At 28.9% G+C, this 22,524-nt stretch overlaps 1 protein-coding gene across 3 annotated transcripts in view; it reads left to right on the top strand.

Moving 5' to 3' along the window:
* The window catches only part of LOC107439462 (rhophilin-2), a 103,486-nt gene that overhangs the window by 61,135 nt on the left and 19,827 nt on the right, over positions 1-22,524 (top strand). For 2 of the 3 annotated variants that reach the window (XM_087160015.1, XM_087160017.1), the window contains exons 2-5: positions 13,495-13,610; positions 18,733-18,861; positions 19,019-19,094; positions 21,349-21,426. In XM_087160015.1, the coding sequence (XP_087016141.1) occupies positions 13,495-13,610; positions 18,733-18,861; positions 19,019-19,094; positions 21,349-21,426 (399 nt within the window). Of the gene's footprint in view, positions 1-4,224; positions 4,542-13,494; positions 13,611-18,732; positions 18,862-19,018; positions 19,095-21,348; positions 21,427-22,524 lie in introns of those variants that run through there. The other variant, XM_087160016.1, reaches the window with a different exon arrangement.

Below are 22,524 nucleotides of genomic sequence, written 5' to 3'. Positions count from 1 at the left end.
CCTCAACATATAGACACAAATTTTTTTTTATAAATTAAAAAATTTAAACTTGCATGCAAAGCAAATTATCCTACTGAAATTGAATTAAAATGTGATGAAATTATGGAGCCCGCAATTAGCAAATAAAACGGGATATTTAAAAGGGGAAAACATTTTACCCTGATGTCCATAATTAATTATTTTTCATGAATTTGTCCCCTCTAGCTACGCCACTACCCCTCCTAAAGACCTTGGGTGGTTGGTAGTACTTAAGTCAAAATTTTAACTTCGTAATTAACAAGTGTGATTTTATTAATTACTTAAGATTCATTACTAACTTTTCGTAAGAATTCTTACCTTTCGAAACGTCACCGCATAAGAAAATTATGCATTCTTTTGCGTTGACGCATAATGAAATGAGCAATCGTTGTATTCAAGGATGATAGGAGTAAGTTCCCTCTTTCATGACCTGCATCTATGACGTCATGAGAAAGGTGATTCGAAGTTCGAACAGGTCTTAAAAGAGTTGTGCAATGGAAAATCTTTAAACAAGGGGCTAATTTGAAAGCACTTTTCAGTCTCAGCCAAACTAATATTTATTATTTAATAACCGACTGTAATTTAATTATTATAGATTATTTCAGTCTATAATATATGTTTTAGCTATATATTATTATTAGTATGTGTTTCAGGTTTTTAAAAAAAATAAACAACGTGATAAAGTGTTTTGAATTTGTAATAAAAAATGCTGTATCGAATTTTTAAAAAAAAGAAAGAAAGAAAGAAAATTAGCGCCTACTGCATGATAAGTGATTTATAATAGGGAATTATAGAAAAATTAACATGAAAAAAAATGAAGTCGGGGCCTAAACTTGTGCTTAAATGGACCCCATAAATATCATACCCTGATGAAGGAATGTGACATGTTTATTTATTTTTCCTTCTTTGTATAGTTTTTTATTTATTTATTTATTTTATTTTTTATAACCGTCGTTGAACAACAGACCCAAATTTTGGGGTTTGCGATTACTAATGTTCAACTCTGCAGCCTTTTAATTTTGAATTCAATCCAGAAGACAAGGAAACTCCTGGATCAAGTATTGGGAGAAATATTTCCTCCGTGGAGGACTTTCTAATGCAATTAACTCGCCTTTGAGTTACATGGAGAGGAAAACCACGAAAACCTCTAACGATTAGCCTGGCCACAAGGGAACTCTAACCCAGGATCCGTCTGCCACTGAGGAATTGTACGACAGCACTGTGGTCGGTGCAAGCCAGATGCGGAATTCGTATCGACCAGCCATCGTTGGAATTCGAACCCGGTTCACCTCATTGGAAGGCGAACGCTCTATTCCCTGAACCATCACGGCTCTTCTTTGTATAATTAGAAAAACCATGCGGAATAGCTAAAATTTACACTTTGAATAAATTTTGCTACTCAGCCGGTGTGGTGTGTAGAGTCTTCGCTGTTTTAGTTGGTATTTTATTCCTCGCGTTAATGGTTAGATATCTTACCGGATTACAGAGCCGGAATAGTACACACGCATGATTTGAGAGTAGGATGCGGTGCCCAGAATATTTACCATCTAATCTAAAATGTTGTAATGTGCGAACGAAATGTCGCCAAAAGCTCATTCATTTAGCTTTTGCGTGACATTAACAGCTGAACTGAATAACTTTCATGCTGGATTTTTGGGGAATAAGATGCTTTATTTTTCGAGGTCGAAGTTATAAATAAACTCACTATCTCAACTATGCACATTAACCAATGCGTAGCAAAACATTCGTCACATTTGACGAATTCGCGGTTTCACCGGTAATACCTTAACATCTTCAAAGACTGTAAACGTTATAATTTACCATTTCTTTACCCTAGAAACTGATCGTTAAGACACGGTTCCCAGCAGATCACCGAAGTCAAGCATCACTGGCTGCGGTCAGTGTGCGGGTGGGTGACCACTTGGATCAGTCTGCGTAGAGACCGAGGGTGTGCGGTATTGGTCCTCGTTAAACTGTGCTACCGTAAAGTGCTCGACTTCGCGCGCAGGTCGTCGAGCTACCGAAGCGGGGGTGCCATCCCTTCCGCAGAGGATCAAAATTGTGATGGCATGTCTTCGGATCATCCTCCGGGGTGTTTCCCAGGCCGTCGCCAATAGCCAATTGTGCAGCTCTAGAGCGACGTAAATTAACAACAACAACATCAGCCTAGAAAATAAAGAAAATATATAATTAAATACAGTTTCCATTCGTAGTTCATGAACCGAGTGATTATCTATAGCATAACTTTGAAATAAATGTAGCTATCTGGAGTTAAACTAGTTTTGTCTTAACTGTAATCCGTCAAAGTGATTTTAAAAAAAATACGGAATCTTGCCTGTTAATAAAATGAGCAATTATTTCAAAAACTTTTCAACAAAGGTTATTATTTTATTATTTCAACTAACCAGACATGATTCTATCTATTGACACGTTCTAAAAACCGTTCTTTTGATGCCAATAATGCAGACCAAAACATGCCAGGCATATATGTCCATTCTCTACTGAGAGTCGTAATTTGAATAATCACGCTAAAAAATACTTTTTTTTTTTATATTACAGCATCACTTTTCTTTAAAAGAAAAAGTGGCATCGAAACTGATAGTAAACCTTGCTCGAACAGTGTTAAATTATGCATCAGACCATTTAATTACACTTGCGTGACTAAATAATGCGTGTAGAATAAGGATTTTAAACAATATTTTGCTTTGATTTCATGCAGACATTTCTGGCTGCTTGAATTTTAACAGAACTGAATTAGTTTATCAGGATGTAGTATGTATAAAACTCCTATTTTTTAAAAAAGAAAAAAAAAAAAAAAAAAGAAGCAAGAGAAAACACTTGACTTTGGACTAAAATTTTACAGAGTAAAATAGAAATCTGATATAGGCAGGTGTGCTGTGTTTAACAGGTTAATATACTATTAAAAAAATGTAAGAGCTTAAATATAGTACAGCTCTTTTGATACTATGTAATAATAATACCAGTGTAAATAGGAGATTAATAAATAAGAATTTTAAAGCAGAAATAGTGTTCGTTTGTCAAATGATTTTGGGAATTGAACTTAGCAAGCCCCCCCCCCTTTTTTTTTCTTCTTCCTTACAAAAAAAGAAGAAAAAAAAACATTTCTGTCATGTAATTTATTATTTATTATTTTAATTTTTTAATTTATTTATAGAATTTTCTGGTTCTCTAAGTATGGACGTGGCTAGTTAAATGTTTTACTCAACGTTGTTGATAAAAATCAGAAGAAAGAAAAATTTAATAAGCTTAAATATATGAATGTTTGAAGTTTTTTCTAATGTTATCGAAAGGAAATACTATTATTTATATGAGATTATTAGGGAGAAATTCTACAATAAAGAAATATTTTCAAATATTCAATAATTGAAGTTTACACAGGAATCAAACTCAATGTAACTTCTTTGTTTTAAACAAACACAGATAATAAACATTTGTTGCCATATTTTATTTTTGATTGCTCTTTCAAAAGAAGTTTCTAATATAAATAATCTGTATAGCTGAGGCTATATATTGCATTAGTTTTCAATTTTGTTGCATTAGTGACGTAAATATTTAGAATCATTTACTGCTTTTTAACGCATTATTTGGAACAAAGCCTGGTTACGAATGCAACTAAAATTTTGTTGACAACCGATTTCTGAATTAAAAGTTCGATTCACAGTTGAAACACGTGACACTTGGTTCCAAATGCACTGCGCACCAATAATTTAGAAAAGTTACTTAATTTCTTTTAAAATTTATTATACCATATTGAGTCGATCTATAAAACAGGTCCTAGATTTTACGAGACACTGTATTATGTTGCGTAACAGTTCAATATTATGTAACAAAATGAATCCTCCTTTTAGTCTATCGTTTGCGAAATTCCCTTCACTCATTGAATTTGCAGTAATTAATAATCGGAACATGTACCATGAATAATATCGGCAATATTGTGCTTGGTTGAATTCCAAAAGGATCGCCTGCTTTCAGTTGACCGAGTTCGGGTAACGACTTTACGTTACAAATTCCATCAAAAATATTCGAATCCTGCAAAAAGATAGATGGCCAATTATGACGCACCTTACCATCATAAGAATTCATTCTTGTTATGATGGATAAAAAAGATATAAAAAAAGAGATTTTTTTTTTTTTTGTTTTGTTAAGGAGGGGTCCTTTGAAATGAGTCTTGCGGAGAAAAGAATAATCACAATAGGGCGAGGTTTTGGCAACTGGTAGATACGCCGGAAGCTGGGTCCAGTGTTCCATGACTTCATAGTCGCAGACGTGCAGGTAAACTGTTCAGGTGTCTTCTGTTGTATGTTAGAAATCGGTAGTTAACCCGGCGTAGGCCCCTCGAGAAGTTACATTTCAGAACTGTGTTAGCAGTGTTATTAATACTGTTTGGTTTTCTGATCTGTGTGTATTTTCTGTTTGGATACATTAATATGAAACGTTTTGAAGGAGCAAAATTGCTGTTTATTACGCCAGTAAAGGATAAATCGTTATGTTATGATAAAACGGTAAGTTTTCCTTTAGCAATTTTCCATTTTGTAAATATTATGACAGGGCAATGTTTTGCCGCATAAAGGATTCTATGGTCTTCTTTTACATTGTTTTACGATATATTTTTGTAACGAAAGAGTTTTAAAGATTTTCTTTAAAATAAATTAATTAACTTGACTTATAAACTTTTCTCTTCTTGAATCATTATCATGTTATAGAATTGGTTTAACTATTAATATTTTTTTTAAAAAAAGATGAATTTTTGATATTAAATATTTTTTTATGTATAGATAATTTCAAAATATATGCATCAGTTTACATTATTATTCTCTGTTTATCCTTCTTTTCTAGAGTAAGACTTTCTTCTATATCTACACTTTTTATCAAAATTTTTCCTACTATTTCTGAGATTTTCCCTTAAAGGATTACTATTAATTCAAAATAAATTTAAGGTTTACCAGGCCAGATTTAAGGATACGGAATATATTAAAATTTTGAAGTAAATTTTCTCAAATAGCAAATATTTTTTCAGAAAACATTAGTGCTGAATAATTAAATACATATTTTGTAATAATTCTGTTGCATATTTAGTTAATAAAATGAGATAATGAATTTTTATAATGACTTGTGTTTCTAGAATTAGCTCTTAAAGAAATTGTGTAATATTTGAAGCGACGAGAGCTTAATTCCTAATTTTAAGATTAAAATTCCTTTCAAATCTTAATTCTGTTCAAAAATTGTAAAATATATGATCTTAGGTTATCTGTATGAATCGAATTTGAACAACATTTACCAATAATTTGGTTCCAAAACATTTCCGTAATTTTAAAAATTCTAAAGAAAAAAGTATGCACATTTAATTTGTAGTTTTTTTTTTAATAATGAATCATTCTATTTGGTTTATTTAATAAGTTTTTAAGTTAGGGAAACTATGTAATTTTTGTGAAATTAAAGATTTGGAAATATTTTGAATTCAATGATTATGCTTAACGTTTTCTTCAAAAATCACCCACAACTCAATTTATGATCCAAAATTGGAGAAAAAACTCTTGTTTTTTAAAAAAAACATTGTTTTTTATTTAATTTATAATTTTTTAATAATCCTTTTTGTTTTATTTAATAAGTTTTTTAAATTTTCCCTTTGGGAAACTATGTAATTTCTCTATGTAATTTAAATTGAACAACGAGAAAAAAAGGAACTCTTGTGTTAAATTCTCTCCAAAATTTATTAAGATGCTCAATTCAACTTATGAGCTGAAAGTGAACAAAGTAAAGAGAAAACAATTGAAGAGCTTTTCGATTTCACCAAAAATCATAACCATATAACACACAACTCAATGTCTGAGGCGAAATTGAACAAAAGAAAAGAAAGCAAATGATAATTCACAACATTTTATATATTATCCAAAATAAAATGGGGGGGGGGGGGCAGAACTCTTGAGGTTCAAGAATTTTTTTTATCTCTGAAAAAATCATAATTTACGACTTTTAAATAAAAGAAAAAAAGAACCCTTGCATTTTAAAGTTTTACCCTAACAAATAATGATTTTTGCGATGTCTATACAGTTAAGAAAATATCTGGTAATGCCTAATGATATTAAAAAAAAAGACTAATTACATGTTTTTTCACGGTGTGTCATCTACTAGTCACACTAGTGATGTCACGGAAAGATGTGACACCAACTTTCAATCGGTTGATTGTTTATTTTGATATCGCTTATAAGCCAATTCTTTTGAAGAAAGTTTTCCCATGATTTCCGGTTATAACAGAGGAAGCCAGGTGTTACCAGTTACGATCAGAGGTATGGGGGGGGGGGGACTAGTCACGTGATCGCACAGTGTGGGAATAAACTTATACCAAGGAACACATTCGATATTCCCATCCCATACGCTTAAAGTCTATTTATAAAAAGTTATCGCTAATTGTATTTAATAAAAAAAAATTTTTCATATATATAAAAAACATGATATTTTCATTTTTTTCCCTTCCCATATGTCTAATTTAAAAGATTATTTTAATAATTTTTAGCGAGTACTGTAAGTTAGTTTATATTGATCTATCTTGAATTAATTACTAATTAATGCTGCTCTTATTATGAAATTACATAAAATATAAAACTCTTTTAGTGAGTAATGTTTATTTTTAATACAAACTTTGGTGTAAAAGATTGTGGCCATTTCTCAAAATATATGAAGTGAATTTTGCTGCAGCTAATTTTGAAATCTACTAACACTTATGTTATCTATGCGCTAAATATTCGCTAGAATGTTATGCTTAATACTTATTTATTAAAAAAAAAACTCGAGAATAGCCTTTTTTGAATTGAATTTTAGGACATCACATTATCTTTAAAAAAAATTGTCTGAAGAAAAAAAAACTGCACGCTTGTTGCACGAATTTGATTATTCTGCAATTCATGTGTAAGAAAGCGGCGTTTTGTTACAAAAATGTTTCATAAAAACATAATAAAAATGCTTGAAAAATTATTTTAAGGATGGATAAATAAGTTTAAAATATTTACTTTAATCTCTTTCTTGTTAAAATAATAGTCCGTACGTTACATTTAGACATGTTTCAAAACGCTATAAAATTGCCTTTTGTCTAAAAATCTTTTATTTAACTTATTGCTTCCATTTGTTAAAGATATTATCAAATAACCTTTTATTGAAACTTTGTACTTCAAAAAAACAACATATTTTTTTTAAAAAAAATTAAACTTTTTGATTATTTAAAAGTGTGTTTTATTTTTGAAGCAAATAATATTAGTTGTTCAAAAATTTTAAGTTTTGCTCGGAGTTTAAAGTTTTTAAAGTAAACCCTTTTATTATTGCCTATTATTATTATTATCCCTGGCGAATATTTTCCTTGGCGGTTTCTGTGGGACATATAGCAGCTAGCAGCCAACAAATGAGCGTCGCTTTGAAAAAGAGCCATTTCCATCTGTCTTATTAAAAAAAAAGAAGAAGAAGAAAAAAAAAAAGATAGACTGAGGCAAGGAATTGGTTAAAATCATCATTTTTTTAGTTCGAAAATGTAGGGATGAAATTCTTCTATTTTAATTACATTCTACTTAAAGTAGCGTAATTTCCAAAGTCTACATAAATCATGAATATAAAATATCATGCAAAAGCGAAATTTAAATCTATTCTAATAATTTTCTATATAATATCAAGAGAAAGTGGTTTTCTTTGCATGTGATTTGTTTTCAATTCCAAACCTTTTTTTAAAAATACCAAACGGTTTTTCAAAAAATCCATACAATTCTGATTTCTAACCATCTATATTCGCTGAACCGCACTCTTGTGTCGTGCTATATTAAAAACTACCTTTATTCCCTGCAACAGATAATAATGTTAGACTGTGAGAATGAACAATAATATGCGAATGATACCACGACAAAAAAGCCACGATCTATCACAAACAATGAAAAATATGTGACTGCTAAATTATTCCCACCACGTAACAAATAAAATCATACTGATCTTCAGTGAATTCTCACGTTGTTAATATCTTTTATTGTATTTATACTACCGGGCGTGAATAAAACTTGCATTTAAATCAAATCTAAGAGGAGATAAAGAAAAATGCGGAATGACTTTTTCTACACACCTGTAAATTTTAGGCTTCTTAAAATTGGAATATTTTATGCTTGGTGTGGTGTAATGAGTAGCTAGATAAACAAAGATCATTTTTTAATGACACTAGGAAAGATTTAGTTAAAAAATAAAATACCCGTTATATCGGACTTGCATTCGGTGTAGAGAATTGTTGTGCATTCTTCTCCAAGAACATTCCAATCAATTAAATTGGAATTATGATGTGAATTGTTTACTTGAAAACTAAAATTAAATGTTATTAAAAACATTTTCTTTACTTATTCCAAAAGAAAGTTAAGAATTATTAATTAAAATTCCCGACCGTAGTAAGTAGAATTCTAGAAAATCTTTTTAGATAGATGGGATAAATAGATAGATGGGAATTATTTATTTGATTACTGAAATAATTTCGTTAAAACTTTTTATTTACATATACCTGATGATTGTTAAAAATAATTAGCAAAATTTTCTGACAGTTTTGTGCGAAATTTAAAAAACAATCATTCCACTGTCAGTCTTATCTTCTAACAATATTAAAATAAATTTTCTTAGATTGTATTTGCATTAAGTGCTACCTTGAACTTCTTTGATCTATATCTGATATAGCAAATATATAGGTACGAATTATTTAGTTTATTGTTGTAATTAGAATTTCGTTAAAAATATTTCTTCCACTAATTCCAGAAGAATGTCAAGAATTATTTATCGAAATTCCTGACAGTTTCAAGTGGAATTTTTTTTTAATAAAAAAAATTCCTTCCACGGTCAGTACACAAACTGTTTCGTACGCAAATAGTCAGTACACAAATTGTTTCGTTCATATAGAAAAGGAAAAGGTCTTTTTCAAGGCATGGTTGAAACTGGTAAAAAAAGAAGAAAAAAAAGCTAGGTCAATTTGATGAAAGGTTTCACTTATTTTACTTAGAAACGATATCTTTCAAAAACGTTTATTCATATTTACATGATGAGAGATAATCACGAACACAACGGAATGACTGACTGCATTTATTCATCCAGTCCGTGATATAAAAGATAAAAATTGCTTGTAGTTTCTATAACAGTTATTTTGTATCTGTTACAAAATCATACCCGTTATAAAAATAATATGTTATTTCCAAAAGTCTATTATAAAATATAATATAAAAAATAAATAAACCAAAAAAAAATAGTTCCTTGATGAGGGTTTCTTCCTTACTGTAAGTAATTTGATGAAAATGATAAAAGACGGTTATAATGTTTTAACTAGAGATTCCGATATTCTACAGTATATGAAATAAGTATGTTTCAAATGAATAATATTTTATTTCTTCTTCATTTTGGATATCTTTCAAGGGATTTAAAAAGCGGCATGATCGCTTAGGCTTGGATAATGTTATATTTATTGCAATATCAAAGCATCGTCATAGTGATCTTTTTTTTATATTCGATGATGATCTTAATTATCATAACAGCCCCATGGTTACTTTACGTCGATTACGATGATGCATAATATGTCCATGTTATCTAATTTCCATATTAGTGATGAGTTAATGCAATGGAAAAATCGATATTCACTTTCTTGTGCTCTTTTGCACTTGCAAATTATATTTCGTTAAACGTTGTTGGGATGTTTAGAACTTATGTTCATTTCTCTATGATATCATCTAATTTTCGTGATATTGCAGGAAACAGATTTATTTTATACAATAGAAAAATAAATCGTTGTGTATCTTTTATGCTGTCTATTCTTACATTATTAATTATTGTGATGATACAGACTTCATTAATAATGTCTTTTTCTCCATGTTGCCTTGGTTCATGTACAGATTTAATGCAGATTGTAAAACCGATGTGTATTACTCATGTGCCCTCAAATATGTATTATTTCAGCTGTTAAGGATTAAGTTCATTTGCAATGTTATTTTATTTGTGTGATATTGCAGGTAAGAAAACTGTTGTGTACTTTTCATATTGTACGCAGTAAGAAATTGTCATAACAATTGTGGGTAGCGATTTATCGTGTCTATGAGTGTGCTGTAATAATTAAATGATGTTGAACATTTCGTTTTTTTTTTTAACTGAAATTTTAAATGAGTCCCCTATGTTCGAGCACGATCTCTAGCTGTAGGTTTTACTGTTTTTCACCATAAAGTTCAACTAATTTACTATATATACACGTCGATGCCATTAGCTGTAGTGGATTCCCTAGGAACTGGCACCAAGTTAAATATCGGAACCCTGATTTCAAACAAAACATTTTAATGTATTTTGATGAGCTCTGATCATATATGATATCCTTTTGAGGTTACTTGAAAGATTGTTAATTTATTCGCAAATTTAATTTATTCTACTTTTTTAAAAAAAAATAAGAAAACGAGAGAAAAACATTAAGTCCCAGTGACGCAGATTAAATCTGCATATTTTTCTCTCCGAAGTTTGCATTTATATGCTTTTGAAATTTGAGCTGCATCATGTACTCGGAGCAATTCATCAAGGCAATCCTTCATGTCGCAAATTATTTGTTAGAAACTAAAATAAAACTTGATTAACGTATCGAAAATTCTATATATTAAAATGATTTTATTGATGAATAGATGCAATTTAATTCCGAAGCATTGTGAGGTTTTTGCCAATGGATCAGCCCGCAAACTTTTCCTTTGTGCTACCCTTTCTGGGTATTTACTTCAATTCTTTTTCTTTTTTTAATGCAAATTACAGGTTTATTTGGTGAGGAATAAAATAGGTATTATTTAGAGATGTAGCGAATAGTGATTTAGCCACATACCGAATATTCGGCCAAAACAATCGGCCGAATAAGCAACCTTTAAAAAAAAATCAATTATAAATATTATTTTTTATACATAAATAAGTTAAGGCATTATTGAAAATTAATGAAAACTTAGCTGTATAATTGGTGTGGAGGATAAAGGGAAAAAAAATTAATATTTATCCAATAGAAATATTTAAGATAAATAAAAAAATAACAGCTATTGTTTAAAAAATAAAAAAACTTAAGTTTTAAAGTTGAAGATAAAAAGCCAAAGAGAAATAGCAAAGAAAATTCTCTCAAATCTTGATACAGAACTTTAATACTAAAAATAATATTTTCCGCAAAATAGTAAATATGAAACGTTAAAAGAAATATAGTTTATCCGTAACGCTATTAAAAATGCCGTGCTATCACAAAAATTCCACGAAAACAAAGGATTTTGTGCAAAAGCGAAACAGAAAAAATAAAAAATGATCTTAATTTTCGAAAGAAAATTTTGAAGATGAACATCGTTTTTCCAGTTATACAGTTATACTGTATTCCAGTTATACTGTATTTTCGAGAAAAATGTGAAGAGAAAAGAATTAAGTTTAATAGAAACCCTTTAAATTGCTATAGTATACATAAAAATCAAAAATCAAAGTTTTTTTTAAAAAAAGAAAAAGCTAGTTAGAAACACAAAAAAAAAAAAAAAAAAAAAAAAAAAAAGAACTTAATTTCCAAAAGAAAATGTGAAGCTAAAAATCTCAATTTAACTTTTTCACCTAGTCATATTTTTAGAAAAAAGTGAAGATAAAAGAATAACGTTCATTAGAAGATCTCTTTAAAAAAATGTTGTGTCATAATAAAAACGCTGATAAAATGTTAATAAAAGAAGACAACGAAGAAGTAGAAATTTTTTTTCTTCGTATTTCTTAAAATATAACTTTAAACATAGAAAATTACAGTTTTTCTGTTGTCTGTCTTACCGTACAGGAAAAAAAGTAACAATAAAAGAATAAAATCTATCATAAAATGTTCCACTAAAATACCGCCCTATAACAGTAACAGCAAAAACGAAACCGAAAAAAAAAATTCAGAAGTGTTGAATATAATATGTTATATGTATTAGCCTGAATGAAATTTAAAGAAATACAAAACACGCGGTTCAGCATACAGTAATCTAGTTTCATTTCTTGAAATTTCGCTTTTCCATTTGTTCTCTTCAGAACGTAAATTTGCAAGCACATGAATTTTAAAACTCGACAAATATGTGTGAAAACTATATCAGATAATGCATAATACAAATATTATTTTATATAATTCTTTATTTAATCCACTAAATTTAAAAAAAAAAAAAAAAAAAACGTTGTCAAAAATATTTTTCCAAAAAATACTTGGCCGAGTATTTGGCCAAACATTCAGCGAACTGCCGAATAGGTTCAATACCGAATAGTTGCCGAACATTCGTTTCATCCCTAGTAGTATTCGAATAAACATAAAATAAAAGTAGTTTCAAAAAAAGTTACCTAGACTAACGTCAGAAAGGTTTTGTTTTGCTAACAAGATTCAATGGTAGGTTTAGCTTAACTGTTTTGTCAATCCATCAACTGCATATTTCGATCCAAACGATGACGCGACAAGTAACAGCTCCCCTCCCCTATTTTTGCTTGTAAAAACATGCAATTCGCTTGTCATATTTGTTATGTGATCATTTCTTTTTCATGTCATGCTTAGAAAATATATTAAAATAGAAAAAGCTGTGTACCTTCCATATGGCGTTCTTGATAATCAGTACAGCAACTGTTTTATTACGGTCTACCAATTTTTCCATTCAATTCCGACATATACTTTCTTCCAAATAAAAAAAAAAAAAATACCCTTCTAATGTAAGAAGTAAATTTTTGGAACATGGTATAAAACATAATTTTATATAATTGAAATAAAATTCAATTGTATACAGGTATTATTTTTTGTTTTAAAATATATTAGTTTTCTTTATTTTTTTTTTTCCTTACATATATTTGACATTTCTGTCGTTTTACTTGTTTTCCTTATCGAAGTATAATAAGATTCGTACGGGTGCTTGAAATCTTTAAAAAGCTCTTCAATCATAAAATTATTTTTTAAAGTACTTAATTGTTTGTTTTGCATTTTTGGTTCGTAAATTTTTCTTCAGAGTTGCAAGTTTTTAAAATATTCAATTTTCAGTTTTGTCTCAGATTTTTTTAGAATGTTATTTTTAGAGTTTTGTGAAAGAATTGTGTACTTAAGTAAAAATGTCGTGCTACAAAATTTTAAAAAAAATTCTTATTTTTTTCAATTTTTGTAGGGATTTTGAATAAATAAATAAAAAAATGTATACAATTTTCAATCATATATAGCTGTTTTTATTATCTTGTTTTCATTCAGAAAATAGTGAATTTTATTTTTGTTTTAAAGTGTTCAATACACACATCTGAAAAAGATTGAAGCAGTAGTTTTTTTTTTTTAATATATTTGGAGAGCTTCTTTTTAACGACGTAAATAAGTAGGCTATAGATTTAGAAATCTAAGTTCAATTTTCAAAACAAATTACTGAAAAAATTATTAAAAACTATCGCGTAACAAGATTGAAGTTGTATTTTCTTTTTCATTATTTTTAGGGGACTGATCCTCTGGCGGCGACATGCAGAGGCAGATTACAGATTCAGAGAGCGAAGCTCAATCAAGAAATTAATTATCAAACGATGATGAGAAACGGAGCGGAGAAATTATACAAGTAAATGCATTTTTAAAAAAATAATAATACCTAAGCTAATAATTGTGATTTAGAATTTATTGACATGTTTTTGTTCTTTATTCGTAAAATTGAATTTGTTTTCACGATTATCTGCAATAATTAAATAAATTGATCTTGATTCTTCAAAAATTTTAAACACCTGTCTACAAACACTGTATGATGTATACGTCTTCTTAGGCTAATTAGAGAATTCAGCTCTTTGCAAACTATTGTCGTCGTTTGTTAGTTTCATTTCAATGAGCCTAAAATAGGTGTCGTTGGCAGTTTCTCATGTACCGGATTTTCATATTCGTCGTAATAAATGTAATATATATTTTCCTCGCTTCTTTATTTATTATTCAACTATCATATGCTTCATTTTTTTTATTCAAATTAATTATTGTGTTTAAATACTTTCTGGTTGATTTATGAATGAAGTATTTATTTGATAAGATACCTATTTTTATATCCTTAATTTCATTGACAAATATTATTTTGCTTAAAAATTTGGTCACAATAGAAAAGAAATACTGTATTATGCAGTTTAATCATTCACATTAAGGTTTCAATTATTGTTTGTAAACATCTATTAAACAGGCGTTACTAATAAAGATTAAAGCTACAAAAATTGCGAAATATTTAATTTTATGTTTAACAAATTTAATTGCATGGCTAAGATCGGTAAATGGTCAATAATAGTCAATTTTTTTAGAACTCTGAATGCATTCAAAATTAGTCAAAGCAGCCAGAAAATATTTTATCACTTCCCTAAGAGTGCTAATTATTGTTAACCAAAAAACGCTTATTTCCGTTTTCAACTGAAACGGGGGTTATTTACGAATTGACGTCACCAGTGCCAGATACCTATTTACAATCAGTGAAATCCATTATGTTTTAGGTTTTGTTTTAATTTTCTTAACAAAATCTAACTTTTTAGATTGTGAATATATATGTCAGAACAAAGATTTAATTATACCTTAATGTAATTATACCCTAATGTAGCTTAATGAAAATGGGGGCTCAATATAATAAATTTTTATATCATTAAATTTTAATATCGACTGAAATGTTTTTAATAGTTGACTAAAATTTATATCTCTGAATATTTATAGTTCAGTAAAAAAAGAGTAAGATTGAGTTATATCCGATGATACCTAATTACCTATTCATATGATGCTTTATAAATACAAAATAATTTTATTCTTTCATTTTTTTAACCTTATTAATATTAAATTTCAAGAATATTTCAGATTTTTTCCCGAAGATTTTGTTTTATGTCTTAAAATTCACATTAAAGTGAAAGAGATATTGAATTAAATTTTTTATTTAGAACAGTTTTAAATTTTTAAAATTTAAAACATTAAAGTTAATATTTCTTCTTATTTATTCTAGCATAATGCAGGGAATTATTTTTAGTATAACAATATTATGACCTTTTAAGAAAGTTGTGGTCTTAGCAAAATTTTTAATTCATTCTGTAAAAATAATTTAAAAAGAATCAGAAATCAAATACTGATTTCCCTGGTAATGTCGAATTACATTTATATTATAAAGCAGGCCTTAGTGACTCAGGAGGTAGAGGGTCCGCCGTCCAATGAGGTGAACCGGGTTCGAATCCCCGTGACGAATTCCGCACCAGGCTCTCACAGACCACAGTGGCGACGTAAAATATCTTCATTGGTAGACCGATCATGGGTTTAGAGTCTCCTGGCAGTCAGGCTAACCGTGGGAGGTCTTCGTGGTTTTCTTCTCCATGTAACGCAAATGCGGGTTAGTTCCATCAAAAAGTCCTCCACGAAGACAAATTTCTCCCAATACTTGATCCACGAATTCCCATGACTTCTAAATTGGGTTCAAAATTATAAGTCTACAGAGTTGAACATTAGTAGTCGTAAACCCAAAATTGGACCGGTGCATTTGAATGCATTATAAAGAATAGTAACAAAACTATTTTATTGTTATTTAAATATTGCTTTGAGCTAAAAAAAAAAAGAAAAGGAGAAATTAATGTATTTCCGTAAAATTTATTTAGTAAACTTTATTTTAATTGCATTTATTCATACAATTAAAATCAAGAAAATGCGTTTATTTAATTCTACGTAACAGAAATAGGAATTGAATTTTATAAAAATACAGGAAAATAATTTTTAAATATAGCAAAAATCCTATTCACTCAAAAAATAAAAATATTGAGAATAAATATCAACATTGCTGCCTATTTAATTATAGATTAAATAATAAAAAAGTGCATTAATTATTTTCATTTTGAATGAGGGTTTTTGGTTCTAATTCTTCAGCTTTTGAAAAATAAAAGTGTCTAACTAAATGATTCGCTGCAATTTATATCAAGTTAAATTTTGAGCATAATCGCCTAGATTACGGCGATGATGATTATCGAATGATATTTTTCAATAGACTAGATTCTTAAAAGTGATCATTTGATTTTTAGCGATACCTGTGTGTGAATTATTTGAATAAGTTATTTCTTTTATTAAAAATGTTTAACTCATTAATTTTTCTACTTTAGAATTCAGCACTAATTAATTTTTATGTACAGAAATAAGGTGATAAATTAACAATAATCATACTTTATAAACGCTATATAGCAGAAAGAGGTATTAAACTGTATAAATAAATATAATTTCTAACCATAGCAAAATTCCTAATTACTCAAAGATTAATATTGCGAATAGATGTGAGCATTATTATGAATTTAAATATTTAATATATAGTAAAAAGAAACTGCATTAGTAAAAAAAAAAAAAAATCCTTGTGAAGCAAAAACTGTTAGCTTAATGATTTGCTGAATTCATATGGAAAAATTAAATTAAAAAATCAAATAGAATATTTGAACACTATGCACATAGATTGTAACGATGCATATTTTTTAGTGGATTAGAGTTATGAAAGCATATATTCGTTTTAATGCAATACGGTATGCCTAAATCGTCAGCGCTATTACTAAATTCATTCTATTTCTACCCTATCTGTTACTGATTTAAATAAGCTTTATTTGAAAAATATTTTAACTTGAAAATAATTGGAATAAAATAATCTTTACTTTGGACATTGAAAGGTCTGACTTCAGTCGAAAAGGAATGTTGATTCCCTGCATAATCATTTCTTTGGCAATTTTAGAGATAAATAAACAGTCTGTTTAAAAATCTTTTTTTCCGTTTTTTTCTCACTGAAAAGCGTTCATTTAATTCACAAAATTTGTAATAAGTAGAGCCCGGAATTTGATGACCTAAAAAATCTCAACTAATGCCCTTAAAAAATGCCCTGAAAAAGTGCAAAAAATGCCCTTAAAAATGCTCTAAAAATGCGAAAATTGCGCTAAAAATGCCTTATGACATGACTTAAATAAAGTAAAAATATCGAACTAAAACAATGTTTTACTCTTTAAAATTATGAGTCATTTCAAAAACTATAAAGCAATGCAATACTTGTTCTACGTTCATTAAAGTTTGAAAAATATGTTTTATATCCTAAAATAACAAAAAAAGGGAAAAATATATTGGCATCAAAACATTTACATTTTGTATAGAAACTTTAATGAATATACCAACTTACATCCAATAATATTACTAAATATCAGAATTACATTGGATTATTAAATGTTTTTCGATATTTTGAAATGTAAACGAGCGTCTCTTGTCTGAAAGTAAATATTTATAACTGGAGAAGCTTCTTTCAATGTCTACTGATGTTAATAGTGCGTACTTGAAAAAGACGGTCTCACTGACAATTCTTATTCAATTTGAAAAGTTGTTGCTTCACCTGTTAGTATCCTAGAGATTTTCTTCATTGTTTGGAAGCCAGTGTTCTTCTCCAAAACTTTGTTCAATTTAGCTGCTATACTTTGTCCTATTTTTCCCCTTGCTTTTTGCAACACTCGACTCACTACATCAATATAATTTATTGCATTGCTAAGTTCGAGTTCTTGTTTCTCCAAGCTTGTAATTGTCGAGGACACAATAGCAAAGTTAGACTTGATAAATGCTAAATTTCCTTTGATTTTATCAGAAGCGAACACGTTTAGCGCTATCTTAATTGATGCAGCACCTTCTGAATCTAAACTACTGACGATAGATTTCACTATCTTAAAATTTTCACTGTAGTATACGCATGCATCCAACCAGGTACCCCATCGTGTGATTACTGGTTTAGGGGCCAAAGCTGACTAGGAGCAAATGTTTTGAAACATTCTTTGAGAGTTACAATATGAAATGTAAAATTATGAGACAAATCTTGCATTTCATGTAATAAAAATACCCCAAAAAATAATAAAAATTGGAAAAAATTAACAAAAACCTAAAAAAATGCTTTAAAATGCAAAATACGCCCCAAAATTTAAAAAAAAATGCCCTATAAATCTAAAAAAATGCTCTAAAGGACAAAAAATGTCCAAAAATGCAAAAAAATGCAAATGTCATCAAAATCCGGGCCTTAGTAATAAGTAACGATCATACGATATATAAGCGATAGCAAAACTAAAAGAGCATTGAAATAGCCTTAGCAGACGCATGATGCGTGTTTCCATTCAACACTTGTGATGGGGGGTCAATCAGGGATCGTTGTCGATTGTATCACTTTCGGGGGCTTTTTAGAGCAATTTAAATGTTTAATAACTCAATAAATAAACATTTGTTGGGGGAAAAAAACAATAAGATTTTCGGATTCAGGAGAGAATTTCCAATAAGTTAGAACTGTCAATATAAGATTTTAAGACACTGTCATCAACTACCATAGTGCTGGCGTAAAATATCCCCAATAGTAAACGGATCATGGAATTAAATAGCCTTGTCGTCGGGCTACCCGTGGGTAGTTTTCGTGGTTTTCCTCGCCATGTAACGGATTCGCTCCATCAACAAAAAATCACGAAAGCTAGTTTGTTCCAGTGCTTGATTCAGGAGTTCCCCCTTGTATTCTGGTTCAAAATTACAAGGTTAAAGGAGTTGAGCGTTAATAACCGCTTAACAGAAAAACTTGTCGGCTGTTCAACACTGGTTATAAAATAAAATGTAAGTGTATTGTGATAATGTTTGTTAAGAATGTATGTAAATGTTTTTCGAAGTGATCCAAACAAATGTGTTAAACAATTGCAACCCTTAATTTTCAGAGCAACAGTAAATAAGAAATTGAAAGAAACGATAGCTTTGGAATTGAGTTTTGTCAATTCCAGTCTCCAACTTCTCAAAGAACAACTTGCTGATCTTAACAGTTCAGTGATGCTTTATCAAAACAATAGGTAAATTACGATTTATGTACACAGTATTTAATTTTAAAAATATTTAAATTATAAACTTCAGTTTTTCGCTTTTGTTCATTAAGCTTTTATACTTAACAATTTCGATTATTTTTGGTGACTTTCTTATAAATATCTCACTTTAAATTTTTTGCTCTAGTTCCATTCCAACTATGCCAATGGTACCCTTAGGTTTAAAAGAAACGAAAGAAATTGATTTCAAAGAGCCCTTCAAGGTAAAGTATTCGAACAATGCATGATTTAATTTTAATATTTACTGTCATATTAAGTTAGTATTGATGGTATTTTTGTACTCTCACGATACAACGATCTCACATTATAACATCCATTTGCGCCCAAAATACGAGGATCGTTATACCGGGCTTCGACTGTAAATAGTTTTCTATTGCAGAAGTTGCCACTTTTATCCCACCGAAACTTTTTTTTTGTTGTTTTGTTTCATCTTTTTTTCTGGTCAGACATTGTTTTTAATGTAGATTAATTTTGTTACCTCTAGAGCTTGTGTTATTGTTCAATTGATTTTAAAAAATTTATTTTGAAAGTTATTTAGTTAAATTAATTATAAACAATTGTTGTTAACTTATGATAGAAAATATATCATCACTCACTTCTTTTGCTTATTTCTATTTTTCATTCTTAAACATTTGAAAATATTTTCAAAATATCTTTCGGTATTAAACCGATTTATTTCCGAGAATAATTTAGATTTTTTCATTTTTTTGATTAACATTTTTAGCATTAATAATGCAACTATTTTTATGATTTTAATAAAAAAAATTCGGTTTTAAAAAAACAATTGAACTTGTTTAAATTCAATTTTTACCCTACCTTAAACCGGGGCGAGTCTACCCGTTTTTTCAGTTTGTCAACTTTCAAGTGGTCAAACTTTTGTAAACATTAAAGAAAAAAGGCTTTTAATAGGTGTTTCGGAATCGCTATTTATCCCTCTTTAAAGCTGTGAAATCGATTTTAGAAAATATTAACAGTTACGCTGTTACTGTAGATTTTTATAGAACTGCTGACAAATCTCTCGTATGGGGCGAGTCTACCCATTCTACTAAAATGAATGTTAACATTGTAAATAATCAAAGTTTACTATTAAATTGTTATTTTAGTTACTATATAGGATATTTATGAAGTAAAATTCATAACTTTATTATATATTCCCTTTTTTTTATTCATAAAATAACACGAATTGAGTATTTGATCAATTATCACATTTTGATCACAGTTTTGTTTTTATAATCATTAACATTATAAAATAACATTTTTTTCTGATTATTGTTGATAAAAATAAATTAAAATTAATATTGTTATTGTTTGGCTTTTATCCTTTGGATAGCTTTTTCTATCTCAGGTGGCAATTTTTTGTAACATTTAAATCCATTTGTTTTGCGAATATAATTTCGAACCATCTGTAATAATAAATAATAATTTATTTAACTTGCATTAAATAAAAAAAGTTAATTTTGTAATATAAAAATTGAAAAAAATAGATAAAATAAACATATTTTATATTTACATTTATATTTAACCTATAAATTTTCTTATTAATGATAAATTTATCAATGCAGAATTAAAATAATATACTCAAATTCATTTAAAATGACTTAATTTTAATATAAACAAAGTTCTAAATTATATTATTATGCTTTATTAATACTAAATACGAATGGGTGGACTCGCCCCGCGAATTCTGGCTTTTTGTTTACAACAGCAAAACTTACATTCTTTTTGGTTTTTTTTCATATAAAATTAATGTAATCTTAGTCTTAGATAAGTTTATCACTTAACCAAAATGAAAATAGTAATAATAATATTATACTTACGGAGCAGCAACTAAAAGTTTGCTGATTTTCAATACAAATCTCTCAAAAGACGTTTGAACAGGTCGGTTAAAAGACACCAAATAAATAAAAACGGATCAAACTACTACAGCGCCATCTTCCTTAGAGTCTGAACTAAGTCCTCCGTCGGTAAAAATTTTTTTATTTGCAATTTAAAATAGTGAAAATTAAATGAAACTAAAATGGGTAGACTCGCCCCTGGATGGGTAGACTCGCCCCGGTTTACGGTATTAATAATTCAACTAAAAAGGTATAGCAGTTTACTGCAATAATAGACATATGATGCATAATTTAAAAATGTACCATCACTAATTTCAGTGTGAGTTTTACTGAACTGTCATTAAAATAATAAATTATCATAAACAAGTGTTAATTGGAATTAATAAGATTTAGTAAAAAAAATCTTTAGATAAAGAAAGAAAAAAATACTGGCTACTTCTTTAGCAGCACTTATAGAATTTTGTTTTCCCTCTATGTTTATTGTTATATATTCAGAATAAAAAAAAAGGCTCTTGTGACATTGCTTGTGTTTGAATAATCAAATTAGCAAAAGGAAATTTTTGTTTATAATAGGATCAATTGTAATCAGTTAATGACAATAATTATGTTGTCTTTCAAATAGGATTTCATCCTTGAACATTACAGTGAAGATGATAGTAAATTTGACAGCGCCATTCAACAACTAAATCAGATAAGGCAGGTAAGTTGAGTGGTTACCATTGTGTGACAGATTTAATTCCTTGAACATAATTGTTTGCAGGAAATTTGTTATGCTCTCATCTCATAAGTTTTCATTACTTTGCTCCAACTGTTTCTATCGTTTTTAACCCTCATGTCTGCAACTGGTTAGCCAATGTGATATTTTTCCGGTTAGGCCAATGTGATCATATTTTGCGTTTTTGACCATTTTCTTAAAGAAATTTTTGTCAACAATTTATTTTTTTATTAAAAGTCGGTATACTATTGTTGCTTATTTCAATTTCCGGTATAACATAATCACACACTTAAAACCCCGGTATAGTAATTTTGCATACTTAAAATACCAGTATACCATTATTAAATACTAAAAATACCTATCAATCATGATTACATATTTAAAATGCTGGTAAACTTTATCACATCACATACCTAAAAATGCTTAAGAAAAATTGAAAATTTAACTGCGGAATTTCCGGATCTTGTATGCTGGTTTCAAAATCGAACACTAAAAGTTCAGCTGCTCATCGCCTAAGGTTAAAATACGATATTTCATTATTTTGCACATTCTCAGGCTCATCGTGAATACTTAAGATGCAAAATATATTTAATAAGCTATCAGTAACTTTGCCCCGCTTGATAGGGACGCTTTTAAATTAGCCCATGTCAGTGTGGAGATTCTCAGTAGTCTAGTGTCAATTCTTTTAAACCAATATCAAGGTTTAAATTCCAAAATGACGGAGATTTTGAAGAATTCATCAAGAAAAGATCTAACCATCATGGATAATGACAATGGTGGTCATCAGATCTTCATAGTAATTACATTGCACTGTAACCACATTTATGCATATTGTTTTGTAAGAAACTCATTTTGTTCTTCACAAGTATTTTTTCTATCAACTAAGGTACGTTTTGGCAATTACGAATTGATTTCTCAGTGAGGGACTGAGGCTGATTGCTAGACGTATTTAGCTCAAAATATTTATATTTTTGTATGCAGGTGTTGATAGTTGAACAAAATAGAAAAAAAAAGAGATAGAAGTCGGTTCATTAATCACCCATTATATATATAAATAATTGTAGATTTCCTCATGATTCAAAC

Source organism: Parasteatoda tepidariorum, chromosome 3 (genome assembly GCF_982258835.1).
Source record: "Parasteatoda tepidariorum strain Cologne lab strain chromosome 3, Ptep-v5.0, whole genome shotgun sequence".
NCBI lineage: Eukaryota > Metazoa > Arthropoda > Arachnida > Araneae > Theridiidae > Parasteatoda > Parasteatoda tepidariorum.
This window is presented reverse-complemented; position numbering and strand designations above follow the sequence as displayed.